Below are 15,206 nucleotides of genomic sequence, written 5' to 3'. Positions count from 1 at the left end.
TTTGGATTTTGGGGCGCGCGGAGCGCGGCCAGCTCGAATGAAGAGGGAGATATTGTTTGGGGTTGGATTAAGACACTAAACGCTCTGGAACTCCTTCTCTCGCGCGCACACACACACACACACACCTAACGGCTGGTCGTGTTCCCCCCACCGGGTTCGGGAAGGTGATGGTCACCATGGCGGCGGCAGCAGCGATGGTTGTACTGGGGGGCTAAAGACAACAACACCAAAGACGGCAACGTTTGTTCATGCATATTAAGTCCTCTCCTCCTCCCACCCGCGCCTATGCTTCTTCCCATTCAGCATGACAGGGCGAGAGACACAGAGATGAAATGCTACCGATTTTAATTGGAAAACAAGCGTGTGCGTCGTCTTCTGTGCTCGGCGTGGTCGTGGCTGAGACTACGTTGCTCTGACAGCTCTGGTTTGGTGGCGGAAGGTAGAGAAGAGAGGGGAGCGGAGGATGGATTGTGGTAAACACGCAATCGTTTTGTGTGTTGTTGATTAAAGATTCAGATGCATTATTAATATGGTTGATTTAATACCTAAAATGTCGACCATTTTGGAGGGCACCACGACACACCACAGGCATGGAGGGCGCGGGATAGACGCGGTTTAGCCACTAGGAGGATCAGTTGTTTGACGTAGTATGTGTGGTGTTGGTATTGTCCATCGATGTGGGTGGTATATTGGAGTTAAATAATCAAAACTGGATTTTGAGCTGGTACAAGTAATTAACCTTACCTAATAAAAATGATTATTTATCTTTTTGAATCATGTGTGTGTGCTCGGTGTCGAATAGATTTGAACTCTGAACCAGACGTACGCATAACTGATTGCTTGACATGGCACCATCAGGCCGTACTGTATTTGAGGTGTTTGAAGTCGACTAGTTGCTTTTGTGCCAATTAGTATTATTATCCAAAGTTCAAGAGAATAGTCTTGCTATACGCTAAAACCTGCCCAAGCACACTCTTTGTAGTTTTCAATGCTATAATTTAAATCGTAACTCTCACTGAAAACAAAATATCACGTTTCGCGCACGTAATGACGCCCACGATTCAAGGAAATGACTCGTTTCGTGTTCATGATTCATAAAATTACCCTCTCTCGAGCGCGTTTGTGTGTGAAAATATCGCGCACTATCGTTGGCCCAGCAGCAGCAGCAGCACATGTGTGAGATATAAATCATGTTCGTTTAGACCGTTTTGGGTTAAAATCACACAACTAAACCTCGCCTTGGCTGGCACTCCATACACTCCCCAAACCACACGGCGCTACGAGGAGTGCCGTCAAGCATGCAAGATCTTAGACGGCCGATCTAGCGAGCGAGAGGTGTTGTGTGGTGCCTATCCTTCCGTGTGTCTGTTTCGAGTCAACGCACGTCTTCCTGCCCGTCAATCAGCACAATTAGCAATTAATCAAAGGTTTTAAAACGGTTTGCGCCCGGGGCGCTCTGGCCCCGCTTCACGAAAACGCTGACCGAAGCAAAACGCCATTAACCAAAGTGGTCAAGAAAATGGCCTCCCACAGCCGTCTGTCTCCCCCGGCTCGAGGGTGTGAAATGGAACTGGTTCTGGCCTGTTCGAGGGGCGCGCGGCTCACCCTCGACATCTTCCGCGGGACGCGACGGGAGAAGCGGAATTGCTTTCATGGACAAGCTTATTAAATGAATGAGTGCTGCTGCTGCTGCCATGATGGTGCCGCGCTACCGCGGGCTGCCGATTGTGTTTGTTGCTAGAAAAAAAAACTGCGCTACAAGACGGACGTTGTACACCCCATGCTACTCCACATGCTTCCACCCCTCTTGTCGTCCAAACGAAATGGGACGTGACAGGTTATAGGAGGAAGTGAGACACAGCATAAATCCAGATACACACACCCCAAGGGTGTTGTGTTGTTCTAACTGCACGCCATAAAAACACAAAGATCGCATATCATACTGTTGCGAGGGTCGTCGTCGGGTCGTGTGTGTGTGTGGGAGTGCTGACTTTCGGGGAGGTCCACTGAAATGGTCCAAAGGGGTGGTGGTGGTGTGTCCAAGATGGGCGCAATAAATGTGTCGAGTGTGGCGATGGTGGCGAAGTGATAAAGTCTCAAACGCCGCGGCGGCGGCGGCGGCACCACACGACGAATGATGCCGCTCGCAAAACCGTCGCAAACTGATTCCACTCACGAAACCTCCCTTGGACCCCCCTTCACTCGAAACCGTTTATTCGTTTGGCGTATTTCTGGCGAATGCGCGTATAATATTTGTCGCGTGATGTCGCTTACATACGGTGGGAATTGCCTAACCCTCAAGTGGTCAAGAGCTAAGAAAACGTTTGTTACTTCATTTGGTTAAAAATTGTAATATTATTTTTATTTTATTAAATTAAACATTTTAAAAACATTAAATATTATTATTTTATTTTTTTCATTTTGTGCTATCAGGCATTACTCATAAACATCGCAACCAATTGATCGATTGCATCGCCATTGTGACATCATTGGCGAGGTTATTTCCCAACTCGTGCGGCGGTATCCGTTCCTCTTTATCATTGCTGCCATAAGCAGTTGGTCGGTGTATCGAAGGGTTAAACCCTTATTCTCCAAAACCGACGACCACCCCGTTAACACCGCTGATAAGCACATTCTGTGTGTCCGGCTACGTCCGGTTTGATTTCGTGATTTGCTTGAGGTGTTCCGTTCTTATCAGCGTGATATCGCGCGCCAGCTTGCCTTAATCAAACGAGGTGGTTTGTTTGTTTTTCTCTCTTTCTCTTCTTCTCTGTCCTACTCTGCGCCCCCCCCCCTCTCCCAAACCTTCCATAAATCCAGGATCCACCACTCACTCTTCTGCAACGGTGCCGGGGGTAAGGGCTTTACTGAGCCGGTTTAAATTGGCAAAATCTAACCACAGCTGCGTGCAACTGGGAGGAGAGACAGTGTTTAAGATTGCCCAACCATCGTGCGGGGCAGCACCACACGATGAGTTTACACATTTGCCACCGGATTCGCACACAACACCACCCGTGGGTTTGGTTTGGTGGTCGGTTGAAGCTGATAACAAAAAAAAGCATTGGTTTACCTTTGTATTTTTATTGCACTCTAGCGCGTTGGGTGGATTTTTTTCTATATTTGTCCATCTAAATGACGCGGTGTAGTCAAGTTGGCTCTTGGGTGGTGTCACGCCAACGGGTGACGGTGATGATGATGACACATTTGCGAAAGGGAAGCGTTTTTTTTCTTTATTTGCCATATCGTTTTCCTTTACCCTCCACAACACATCTTATCTGGAGCGTAATGGAGTGATATTTGGCTTCATGCAGCAACAAACACTGTTGTTTGTCGAGTGCGCGGAGAGGGAGGCGGGTTTTGTGGCATGTGACATCGGAGCATGAGAGCACTTCTGTTGCAGTTTGTTTCCATTTGTTAATTACTACATTAATCGATAAGGGTGAAAAATCGCAAAGAAAATGGATATTACACAAATACACAAATTATCGCAAAATTTGTGCTAAAATTACGATGTTTTCTGCGAAACGTGTATCGCTACATATCGGTTAATTGATCACAAAAAAGGTGGAAAAAAACCTCGAACCCCCCAGTAACAGGTGTATCTCATTCCAATGTTACAGCGCTTTTTTGCGTTTTCTTCGCTTCTTCCTGCCCATGCGAAAGCACCGTTATCACGACGAATAACGAGCAGAGGCAATATAATTAATTTATAATCGGTTTTTTTTTTAAATCCACGATAAGTTGTAGGAAGCGTCCAGTCAACTGTGTAGGAAGCTGATTCGCTTCGATTGCGAATTGTTCCGTGATGTGTGAAGAGTTTTTTTAAATTTATTTTCGCCATGCAATTCGTTTTTAGTAGACAACGACCATAGGTTGAATTGAATGCATTAATATGCTGCCAAGGCGTTGTTAAAAGAGTTATTTAACAGTTATTTCGTGGCTTTCCCTTCCATAATTCATGGACCTCCCTGGGTCGATGTCGCGGGGTGTGACGTGAGCTGTGTATCATATCTGGTCGATTTGTTTTTAGTTTGATGTGTTTGTGTCTGCCACTTGCCCAGTGATCGCGATAACAGTGGGAGCACTTACATGCCTGATTGCATGTAATTAAATTGTAAATCAAGTTACATTATCTCGAATTTATGGTCGATATGGGGAGCGGGAGAGGAAATTCCACCGCTTTACAGCGGGAATTTGGTTTCCAGTTCTCCTGTATGGGATGACGTATTCTCTCGCTAACAGCGGTAGATAGTGAACCAACGTGTTCACTTCGTCACATCGCGAGAGACGCACGAGGTTTACGTTTGGTTCAATTTTGATTCGCTGTAATTTCGATCCAATCAATACAGGGTTGATTAAATCGTGTGCCTAAGAAATTTTAATTATGAGCGATGCGTCATCATCGCGTGCCAATTGTAGTAATGAAATGATATTTGCACTCCAACCGTTTTGTCTCGCTAAAGCATTTGAAACGCATGTTTAACACATGTCTTTTTCTTTCCCTTTTTTCCCATCCCCACAGATTCGTTCAATACCCGAGGCTCAGCGGAAATATCAAATCCGGAAACGCCAAAACACTCAGGAACGGTCGGCCACGTTCGTGTGCTACACGTGCGGTGCCGATACGCCGTCCTCGCAACTACGCTTAGTGTACTGCTGCCCGAACGCGGAGCGGGAACCGTACTACCCGTTCATCAAATCCCTGAAAGCACCGACCAATGCTAGTCCAATAAGTCCACAAGGTAAGCGTAACAAAGGGGCAGCAACTACCTGCCTGCTTGCTCCGACCGTTCGACTAACGCTGGTGTCTTTCATCTGTGTTTCAGGGATGGTGCAAATATGTTCCACGTGCAATAAGAAGAATGCCCACCGAGCGGAGGGGGGCACGGTTAGCAATGTGGACGAACGTTATCCGTCGCCGACGAAAATGACGTCTAGTGTGATAAATGAGGTTGTACGATATAAGGTATGTGCCACGCTGCCGGAGCAAACTCGGGCGAAATGTTGAACTATAATGTGGTTGTGGTTTGTTTATTTCAGCCTTATGAATTTGCCTCCGCACTGCCCGGCGGACCGCTGCGGGACCAGAAGGGTAATCGAAGGGATTCAAGACCAAATACACCACCTCACCTGCAAGGGCCAGTGGAAAATGGCCACGGTCATCAGTAAGTAGTGACGTTAAGCAAGCTGCGCCCCCCCAGAAAGTGAAGATGTAGTGGCAGTAGGAGATAGAAGGAGAAAGATGAATAGTATAGTGGATGTATAGTATGTTCCAAAAAGATTCAGAATCGCAGTGTTAGGCACAGTAGGCAAATAAAAGCCAAATTTGTGTTAGATTGAGCGTATTTGCGAGTTCTGTTCGCTTCCTTTTTTGCAACGTGTACGCACGTGTTCGATACTTCATTTTCTCATGGCCGTTGCCGAAGAATTCTCACAGATTGGCGTGCTAAAACATTTGGACAGATGCGAAACACAGTCTTGTCTGAAAACAGCATCTGTGTAAAGATGCTTATGCAGCGAAAACAAGAAGTTAGTTTCAACAGATGCTTTGTGGTACAAGTCGCGCCAAGCAGATTTAGATTTTTTTTAATGTTTCCAAGGTTAATAACCGAGACGAAAAGATGAACATCATTAGGGAATGGCAAGAATGTTTTACAAAATAGCGACAATGTCGTGCCCCTATGTGATTCGGAGAAGAACTCATGGACATAATTTTGTAATGTTTGGACGAGACAAAATTGGACATTATGTCAGAAATGTTAATGCTTTAATTATTTAGTTATTGCAATTAATAACGTTCAATGGTTCAAATATTAGTTCAACAAGGTCCAGAAAGCTAGAACTTATTCCAATTCTAATTACTCGAACATGACATTGCTAAAGAGTACAGGGTGATAGTGCACATACAGAGATAGTCGTATATCCGTTTGCTATATTGTTGCATTGCAACGTATCAATAATATGAAAGACAATTAATGTATCTTACCCCTTCGTGTACCCTTTTTTTTTTAGATGTACCATTTGTAAGAATACGTTTCCTGCCACATCGATGGAGTATCTGTCCACCAGTGCCGAGCACATGAACTCGCACGCGATGCATTTTCCCTGTCTGAAAGGGAGCAACGACCAGAGCCGGGTGCTGGCGTGCAAGAACTGTGTCGAGAAGCTCACGGTCCAGTGGGAAACGATGGACGCTCAGCGCGTACCGCTCGAGCACAGGAAGTACATCATCCCTTCGCCAACTCCCAACTCTGCCTCGATATCGCCGGGCGGCGGCAGCCTAGTTCGGCCGCAGTCTAGTGTCGGCGGTACGCCCCCGTCCACACCGGCATCTACCGTGCCGAGCACCTCGGTGTACTGTTTCATCTGCGGGTTGCATTCGGAGCTGAGCTTCGCCCGTTTGCTGTATGCCAACAAGGAGGTAATGATCCGCGTGGAGAGTATTGTAACATTTTTTGTGATTTTTGCATTACATTTCGCATTGTAGGGATCTCGGCCTTACTTCCCGTTCCTGTTGAAGCACAAATCGCCACCGAATGCGGAGCAATTGCGCGGTGACAGTTCGGCGCTGGTGTGTACCTTCTGTTACCACTCGCTGCTGAACCAATGGCGAAAGTAAGTATTCATTTAATTGTTTCTATTGTGTGGCCTTGTGTCGAAAATTCACTTCAACATTCCCTTTCTTTTTTTTAGATACGAGGCACAAAGTAGCAACCCTCCACCGAGCGAGCGGGAGTACAACTTTCACGATTACTGCTGCCATCTTTGCGGCATTACGACGTACCGGAAGCGCGTACGGGCACTTCCAATACGGGAGTATCCGTTCGTCGCCAATCGAAAGTGTGATGGCATACTGCTGGAAAACGGTGACTATGCAGTGGTATGCCTGGATTGTTACGAAAGTTTAAGGTACGTTTAACGCGAAATGAAACATTAGTGTGGCGAATAGAATGGCAGAAATGATGTTGTTTGTTTCAACCCCATAGGCAACAATCGGCCGAGTACGATCGGTTTGGTGTGGCGATTGAAAAGCGAGAGTACAACTGGGTTGCTCAGCCGCCACCGCCAGAGGATAGTCCGGAGGTGTCGGTAGCACGCCTACCGAGCGGCGAACGGTCCGACAAGGCGATCAAAAATGTAAGACAACGAGTCGGTAGCGCTGGTTGGACGGTTGAAATCTAACGAAGCAATTCGTTTCTTTTTATGGGCATCTTTCAGTCTCAGGGTGGACTTCGCTCGGCACCAAATAAGAAGAACTGTTCGCCGAAGGTCACGAACGACAAACGAGATGCACGTGAGTAGATTTTGTATTGCATTGTAGGGTCGTTTGGAGTATTCGCTAAAAATTAAGAACAATTTTGTATGGATTGTGGGGCTTTATCAATATTTATCAATATTTCCAATTTTATTTCGACTGAAATTTGGTAGCGCTGATTTGAACTTTCAGCTTTGAAAACGATCCCGAAAGCTTTTCCCTGACAGTTGTATACTAATTTGTGTGCAATACACACTGCAGGAATTTCGCAGGGCGGATATGGATCGTGTCCGAAATAAGCGGCATGAACGCAAAATCCGCTGCCACACGTGAGGGCGCCACCGGTTTTATCCTTACAGTGTTGCTTACAGGTTCGATGCTTCGATGCAACCAACGAGAACGCATCTTGTTCTTGCCGCCCTTTCACCACGCGAAACGGACTCCGTTTAGCGCTGTGCGAAGCAAGCGAAATCCTTTGTGTTGTGCAGCGGTACGAGCAGTACCCATCCTGCCGGTGGCAAGCGATAGCGGAAGCATAGAGAGGGAGGAGAGGAAACTACACGCAAGTGCAAGCGTGCGCGTTAGTGGCATCCGTTCGCAGTGGCCCTGCGAACGGAGCGACGGTAGCAGCATTGTTTGTTTTTGTTCCAATCCCGTTTGCACTGCACTCGATGGGGGGATATCCGCTGCCAGTCGGCCAAGTATCCTTTCTCGAACGCGGTGCCGTTGCCGTTGGCTCACCTTTGAAATGCGCATGTGTCCGCACGACGGTTTATTACACCTTCTACCCACCGTCTTCTTCTGCCAACACCCTGTCCTGTTATGGTATTCATTTATCCTTTCGTAAGGATACTTGTTCTCGATGCTCTCCCTCTCTCTCTCTCTCGCTTTCTATTGTGGTGCGACGAGCAGTGATGGCAAATTGGAAAACGTTGTGTGCACACGTGCCATCATCTGGCGGTGTGTGCGTGTCGATGTGTTTATGTGTCGTCATCTCCATCAATTTTCTCTGCCCTTTTCTTCTACGCCCTCCCTTGTCGGCCGCGTTCGTGCAACATTTAGGGGAAAGACAAGAGTCTGCGCAAATTACTCCGAAAAGAGTGTACAAATTACCATAAATTGGTAAGAAAAACCACAACACGAAATCGGATAAACGGGGGGACGCTTTAGCGCATTTGGTGTGTGTGTGTGGGACGGCGTGTGAGGTGTCGCCTGCTTGGTTATACCCGTGATACCCGTATCGGATGAGAGAGGGAGAAATAAATAGAAAGAGAGAGAGAGAGAGAGAGAGAGAGTAGAGGGAAGGCGAGAGTAGCCATATCGTCGACACCGTATCCGTTTGATGGTTTCTTGGAGCTAAACAAACAAAGCATAAACATAGCGCTTTGCTGCTCGTGGTCAGAAGCACACACACACACATACACAAAGCGCCATGTACACAATCAATGAAGGAAAAGATGCAAGTGGAAATGAACCCACCAAACGCGTTGAGAGGGAACAAAGAGAAGCGGAGAGAGAAAGAGAAAGAGAAGGAACGAGCAGAAGGCTAAGGTTGTCTTTGTTGGTTTGCTACAACAACAACCCACAAATAGCAATAGCAAAAACGCTGTATAACTTTTCGGATTTTCAACCTTCTGCCAGCCCTTAAGCTCGTGAAGCAGGGGGGTGAACTGAATGAGGATGGTTGTGGCTTTCCACGCAGTACACAGGGAGCGGAGTGTTTGGTGCGCGTTCATTTCGTATTCACCTTTTTTATGCCTTGGAAAAGAAAGATCGATTACCGACATGGTTTAGACTGGAAGGAAAAACATGAACTAATTTGTGCAGATTGTGCGCGCACAATCGCCCCCTGCGCCATTGCTCGCTCGGGTGGGTGAAGTTTATAATTCATGGGAAACACCGCCACACCTCAACAGGGGCGATATGCGAAGAAGGGTGTTGATTCGACAAATGGGAATTAAAATTTCCGCCGTCCTTGTGTTACGTGGGGAGGATGAAATATCTGCGTATTAAGTTGCGACAAATACAGTCAATTCCGTGTGGCTGCATTACTGTGGGTAGTCAAAAGCAGACTCAAAACAAGATAATCATTTTCTACATGTCCTTTTAGTGCTTTGAAAAATCGTTCCATAAATCAGCAGAATCAGAGATACTGTTCTGTGGAATGTACCGTGATGTGAATGAATTGCAGCTTATAATAATAGTCTCGTTTGATAAATGTGGTTAAAATGAGAACCACCAGCCCCGTTAGGGCAGTGTGGAGCTGTTCCTCCACCATCCGGAATTATGCAATCATCGCAGCAATCATCTTATCGGATTATGACAAGCTATTTCCGAAGCCGGACACTTCCTGAATTGCGATCAGAAAGGATTAGAGGTAGATATAGTGGCGGCGGACACGTTACAACTGCTCTCAGTGCTATTGGGCAAACGGCAGTTTTCTTCGCCTTTATAGCTACACCAACCACCAGCCTCTGCATCAAGAACGGGGCAAAACACACAACATCTCCGACGACATGTTTTGCCACGCTCCATAGCCAAAAGGGAGCGATGTGGGCTGAACGTATGGATCCACAAATCTTCTCGCAAAGCGAAGCCATAAAATGTAGTCTTTTGGCAGGCATCACCGCAAGAAGACACAGAACCATGCAGGGCCACACAGTGCCGAAAGAGAGTTCCGGAAAAAGGCGGCGGCGGCAGCAGCAGGCAGGAAGAAGTTTAGTGTGTTTGGGATAAATATTTCACCGGAATTGTCCCCCCCTCTCCCTGCTAAAAGTATGCCCGCTGGGAAGCGCGCAAGGGCGAGGGACGACTACGGAGATTGTTGCAGAAAACTTTGCCTCCTATCTCCCTTCGGCGGCGGTGGTGGTGGTGAGGTGATGCTGTAAATGTGTTAAAAAGGTAATGTTTAGGGAACGAGGGTAGCGATGTTTAGTGAATAATTTGTTACGCTTTGTATGTGTGTAGAGGTGGGTTTGCCTGGGTTGATTCGCTGCCAGGGACTGGAACTGCTGGCAGAAGACTCCACTTTCTGAGTTGACCATTTAAGATGGATGCGTCGCCGCCGCCGCCTCCCTCTGTGGTGCCCGAAGCCGTTTCCAACCGTTTGTGGTCGTTTGAGTCACTTACCACCCAATCCATCTTTGCGTGAGATGTTGCTGCCGAAGGGAAACTAGAAACGCAGGCGAAGATACGGGCGTGAAAAGTCGGATGGTTTTGTAGTAGCCGCGTGTACCGAAAGGCACCCCACAACCGGTGGTGGTTATTAGGCGTGCGTTTATTTTCACTTTGTTCTCTCTTTTGTCCGTAGGGTAAGCGTGTTTCGTGTCACTGTGTGTGTGTGTGTGTTGTGTGTAGAATTGCGTGGTGTTTCCGCCTAACTGCACGACCCAATTGGGGCTGGTAAAAAGGGGATTGCATGAAAAAAGGCAAACAACTTGGCCATTTCGCGGGGTGTAGGAACTCGGAAAATCCGAGCAGCTGCTGTTGTTGTGGAGGGTAAATTTCTTTGGATGGAGTGTCTGTGTGTGTTATAATTTAAGGGACGAGTGGGTATGTAATCGAAAATGTAGTAGCAGGAAGATTTTATACACCCCATGTGCACGAATTTTGCGGGAGGGGGTTGACATAAAAGCATAAAACCTAATGTGACCACATGTGGTTTGTCAGTGCGCTGAGTCACTTTAGATATTCTACCGGAGTGATTTTGAATTAACGTCTTCATTTTTGGACGCGTCAGAGCTTTCTTCCTCAAGAGTTTGTGTCAACCGTAATATAAAGAACACCTTATACATGTCCTTAGTATCCTTAAAAGTTCTTCAATCAACCTATAACCAGCCTATATGTTTGCGGTAGCAAAAGGTACTAAAAATGGATGCCAAACAAGAGCATCATCGAAATGAAATTAACATTGATTTTTGCTCGAATTGGCTGCACCGTGGCTAATGAAATCAAACCCACCCGAGAGTATCCTTATTAGAGCCGTCCCATTATACACGCTGCTCACGTCAACCCTCAAAACGCACACACGCGCGCGCTCTCGTACACTTGATGAGTTAGGTACGGTTCGCTTGCCACTCTCGGATTTGTGCCTCTTCAAACGCACAAATGTTGTTCGTCCAAAAATCATTCCGCGTTCGTGTGCGGGCTGAAAATCGTACCCAAGTGCCCCAACCGGTAGGTGGTCTTACCGATAAACCCGGCTCTACCCAGCTCTCAGCGCGCCCTAGCTTGCTGTGGAATGAACTGCGCTCACCGCCGGCACCGTCAGTGTATGATATTTGAGGGTTTCCGTTCTTTGTCCCTGGAAAGTGATTTCCCGCTTTTTACGGGATCAATTTTCCCCCATCCCCATGGGGTAAGGATACGCGAGGAGGCGGCAGTCGTACGCCGCGTACCACCAGAGCAGAGCGCGCGCGCCTGTTGTTAGCGCTTTCGTCGTGTTTGTGATTATCTGCGCTTTGGTGTATTTTATTGGCTTTGATTACCGTTCACGCGGCAGTAATCACTTTAGCGTACCGGGAAGCAGGGCAGGCATTAGGCATGCTGATCCAACCGGGCTTACCATGGGCTCTCCGTCTCTCTCTCTCTCGCTCTCTCTTGGGGGATTTTCAGAAGGTTCCCCGTACACGCGATTCAGACGTTTTGTGCTGACGGTGCTGCTACATTCGCCTGGCAAGCAGAGGCACCTGGTGGCACCTTTATGTGGTGCCAATGTTAGATATTAGGAAGCATCAGATAATGATGATCAAACGAAAAGGATCAACACAACAATGCAAGACAGTCCGATAATGCATGTTTACATTGGTTTGATTAAGCGCAATATGAGCAATGTTATGCGCATTTATTACCGACGGGTTTATGGTTTAATCTGGCTGGATTGTGGATTTGTGGAGTTTTAGCAGCATGCTCATATCATCTGAAGGATTTGTGGCCGCATCTGGTGTCTCGTGGTGTCCATATCGTGTCATATCATCTTATCTTAACAGCTCCTAACCTTAGCTAAGACAAATCTTATGGAAAGTTCATCAACTGACAATGGTTTCAGCAATTTTAACCGGTAGTGTCTTCATCCCCGATACAGCTGGGCATTTAATTGCCGATGATTATCTCCCCGTGTCTCGCTCTCACCCTGTGATCCCTCCGGATGGACTACACTATCCAAGCCTTGGCGCCTCAAACATGGCAGGAATTCCGTTTTTCTCTCCGCTGTTTCTTCCCTCGTAAGGGGTAAAGGCTGAGAACGGGGTTTAAAACATTTGCGGCAAGTGGCAGAGCGTTAGAATCTGCCTCCGACAAACAATCTCATTTTCGCTAAGAATGTGTAAACGACCACCACCGTACCCCATCCACCCGCTTTCCCCCTTTTGTGGGCGTATAGACTGTGTGTGTGTTTGGATGCTTGAGACGCTGGTAAGAAATATTTTCCGCCACCACGCTTTCCGTGTTGGTGTAGCACACGGGCGTGTCCGGGGCTAGGTGTGAAAACCTTTGAAACCTAGGCCGGAATTCTTCTTCGACCACCGGACTTCCCGAACCTGCCGGAGGCAAAGAAGGGGTCGTAGGTTGGCAGACACTACATACTACTGCTACGCCCACCCGACGTCGAGGCGTTTGTTGGAAATTCCTTTTCCCCTCGATTGAGAATGGCAAGGCTTGTGGGCTGATGGGATGGCAACAGAATGTTTTTGAGAAACTTCAAAAATGTTGGCACTCTCTGCCAGCGGTTTCAGTGCGGGCGAAGGTGCTAAAACTGTACTGCTGTAAAGTTATGTACCTTTTGCTGTTGCAACTGGAATGTGGTTCAATTTGTGGAAATTATAATACTAGTCTACTTACTCAGCAAACCAATTTTATAAATTCCAAATCCATTCAATTATATTTTACTGTGAAACTAGACGCAAAACATCAATTACCCAACCATGGACGGCGGATAGTTCCGGGTAAGAAATAATTCCAATAAAACACTAACATCTGGCACATCTAGTGCAGCGCTTCTTCCCGTAGCAAATTCCGTTGCGCGCAACAAGACAGCAAGCAGCGTAGAGGCATAGCATCAGAATCGTAACAATAGCTAATCAAATCAAGGGATTTAATTAGTTTTCATTTGCTTGCAGCAGCACGCGCACAATTGAAAAAGGCTTCTGCTGTACATGTATACAGGAATATGCGAAATATGTGCTGTAGGAGGACCGGTTCGTCCGAATGAAACGGTCGATATTGGTCTCAGTCGTGGGAAGGATATGAATGTGGTAAAAATTGTTACCATAGTTGCATGAAAGCTAGATAAATCTTTCTGTATGAATGAAAGTATCCAGTGTGTAGCTCTGGTCGGGTTTCCAACTCAACCGATTCGACTTGGGGTGACGGTTGTATATTGCTCGCCTACATGTGGTCCATCAATGCTTGTGGTGACTGTATTGCTTAAATTTGCAATTGAATTAATTAACATGCTAAACATTACTATACGTTGTAGTGTTTTCTTCTGAAAAATATGTATACTGTTTGGGAAAGGTTTTCGGTGCAATGTTATTTCACCATTTTAAAAGCCAATATCAATGCGTTTGCAAATCCGTTACTAAACCAGAGCGGGACAAAAAAGAGACCCCGACCCCGTGCGAGCCGGCAACAATGGTGGATGGTTGACATATCTCATACATCCATCGTCGGTCGTGTACGCGCCTAGAGAGCTGTCCAAGTGCTTAAGCTTGCCTATGAAAACTGTTTCGAACGACACACGTTGGCAGCAGCATCCCGGGTGTCGATGCACAAAAAAAGATGAAAGACAACACACATTGCCCGCGCGTTCAGTGTTGAGAACTGGCGGGTTTAGCGCTCGTCCCTAGCAGATCATCTCATCTTCAGAACATGGAAAACATGGCATTAGGTTTGGCAGAGGACGAACATTGCACACAGTTTGCTTGCATATCCAGTGTCTTTGGAATTGGGAAAGGTGGAATTATATCTAAAATAATGGATAAAACATTAAATAAGGATTTTTGGAGAAAGTAATTAGTATTTCTTCGCAAATGAAATGCATGCAAAACAAAATACATTTAAACAATGATTCCACCAGATGAATAATTCTCACAACTTGTCAATCACACTGGTGTCAGATCTGTTCACCACCGTACTGCGCTGGAATGGAGGCCTGTATCCACACGCCTCTATACCCGTAACCAATTTGACCATTTTCCGGAAGTCGTCATCGCATCGGTGGTTGCAGTTGCCCCTGGAATCCTGGGACATACTTGGTACAATCCAGTGCACCACCATTGCAGTTCACAGCAGTACGCAGAATTCGGTTGCCATGGCGAACGCGCATGGTGTACGTACCGAGAATCTGTACGTTGGTTAATGATAACTCAGAGCTACACTGCGCGTTCTGCTGATGACGATGGGTTGCACTATACAGACGACGCTGGGAAAGCTGTGCGTCGAGTAGCGCAGTGCGAGAGAAAGTCATTCGATATCCAAAAATCCTATCAAACAGGGAAAAAATGCGTCTCCACTTGGTAACGCGACCTTTGGATTGTTAAAAGTTGGGAAACGAAAAAAAGAGACACTGCATGAAAGTGTGCAGAGTAGAGCAGCGCACATCACTGCACAGCTAGCAGCAGCAGTAGTGTGTCGGTGGATTGAATGCTTCTTCAACACAAATGGGAAGTTTGTTCTGCTGTTGTGCCCGCTCTCTCGATGCGTATCGATCGCCGAGAAGTGGTGTGTCCCCGAAATAGGATGCGGACAAAGTGCGTGCATTTTTTATCAATCTGTTTTTTTTAGGATCACTCATGTAATTTTTTGGAGTTAGGTCGATGTTACGCAAGCATTCTGTGGGATTGATCTTGATTACCTCATGCAAGGGGAAATATTTTGCAAATTTTAGGATATACGGTTCTTGCTGTTATGGTTACGGATGATTTATGGGGAATAGTTGGTGTGTTAGTGTGGT

The 15,206-nt window shown here is 46.7% G+C and overlaps 1 protein-coding gene across 6 annotated transcripts in view; it reads left to right on the top strand.

Annotated features, from left to right (window-relative positions):
- Nucleotides 1-15,206, top strand: part of LOC120897348 — an 87,609-nt gene that overhangs the window by 36,115 nt on the left and 36,288 nt on the right. For all 6 annotated transcript variants that reach the window (XM_040302175.1, XM_040302169.1, XM_040302174.1 and 3 more), the window contains exons 5-12: nt 4,523-4,742; nt 4,827-4,966; nt 5,041-5,165; nt 6,013-6,421; nt 6,488-6,615; nt 6,694-6,909; nt 6,987-7,137; nt 7,219-7,294. In XM_040302175.1, the coding sequence (XP_040158109.1) occupies nt 4,523-4,742; nt 4,827-4,966; nt 5,041-5,165; nt 6,013-6,421; nt 6,488-6,615; nt 6,694-6,909; nt 6,987-7,137; nt 7,219-7,294 (1,465 nt within the window). The remainder of the gene's footprint in view (nt 1-4,522; nt 4,743-4,826; nt 4,967-5,040; nt 5,166-6,012; nt 6,422-6,487; nt 6,616-6,693; nt 6,910-6,986; nt 7,138-7,218; nt 7,295-15,206) is intronic.

This window comes from Anopheles arabiensis, chromosome 2, assembly GCF_016920715.1.
Source record: "Anopheles arabiensis isolate DONGOLA chromosome 2, AaraD3, whole genome shotgun sequence".
NCBI lineage: Eukaryota > Metazoa > Arthropoda > Insecta > Diptera > Culicidae > Anopheles > Anopheles arabiensis.
The sequence above is the reverse complement of the archived record's forward strand: the minus strand, read 5'-3'. Positions and strand labels throughout refer to the sequence as shown.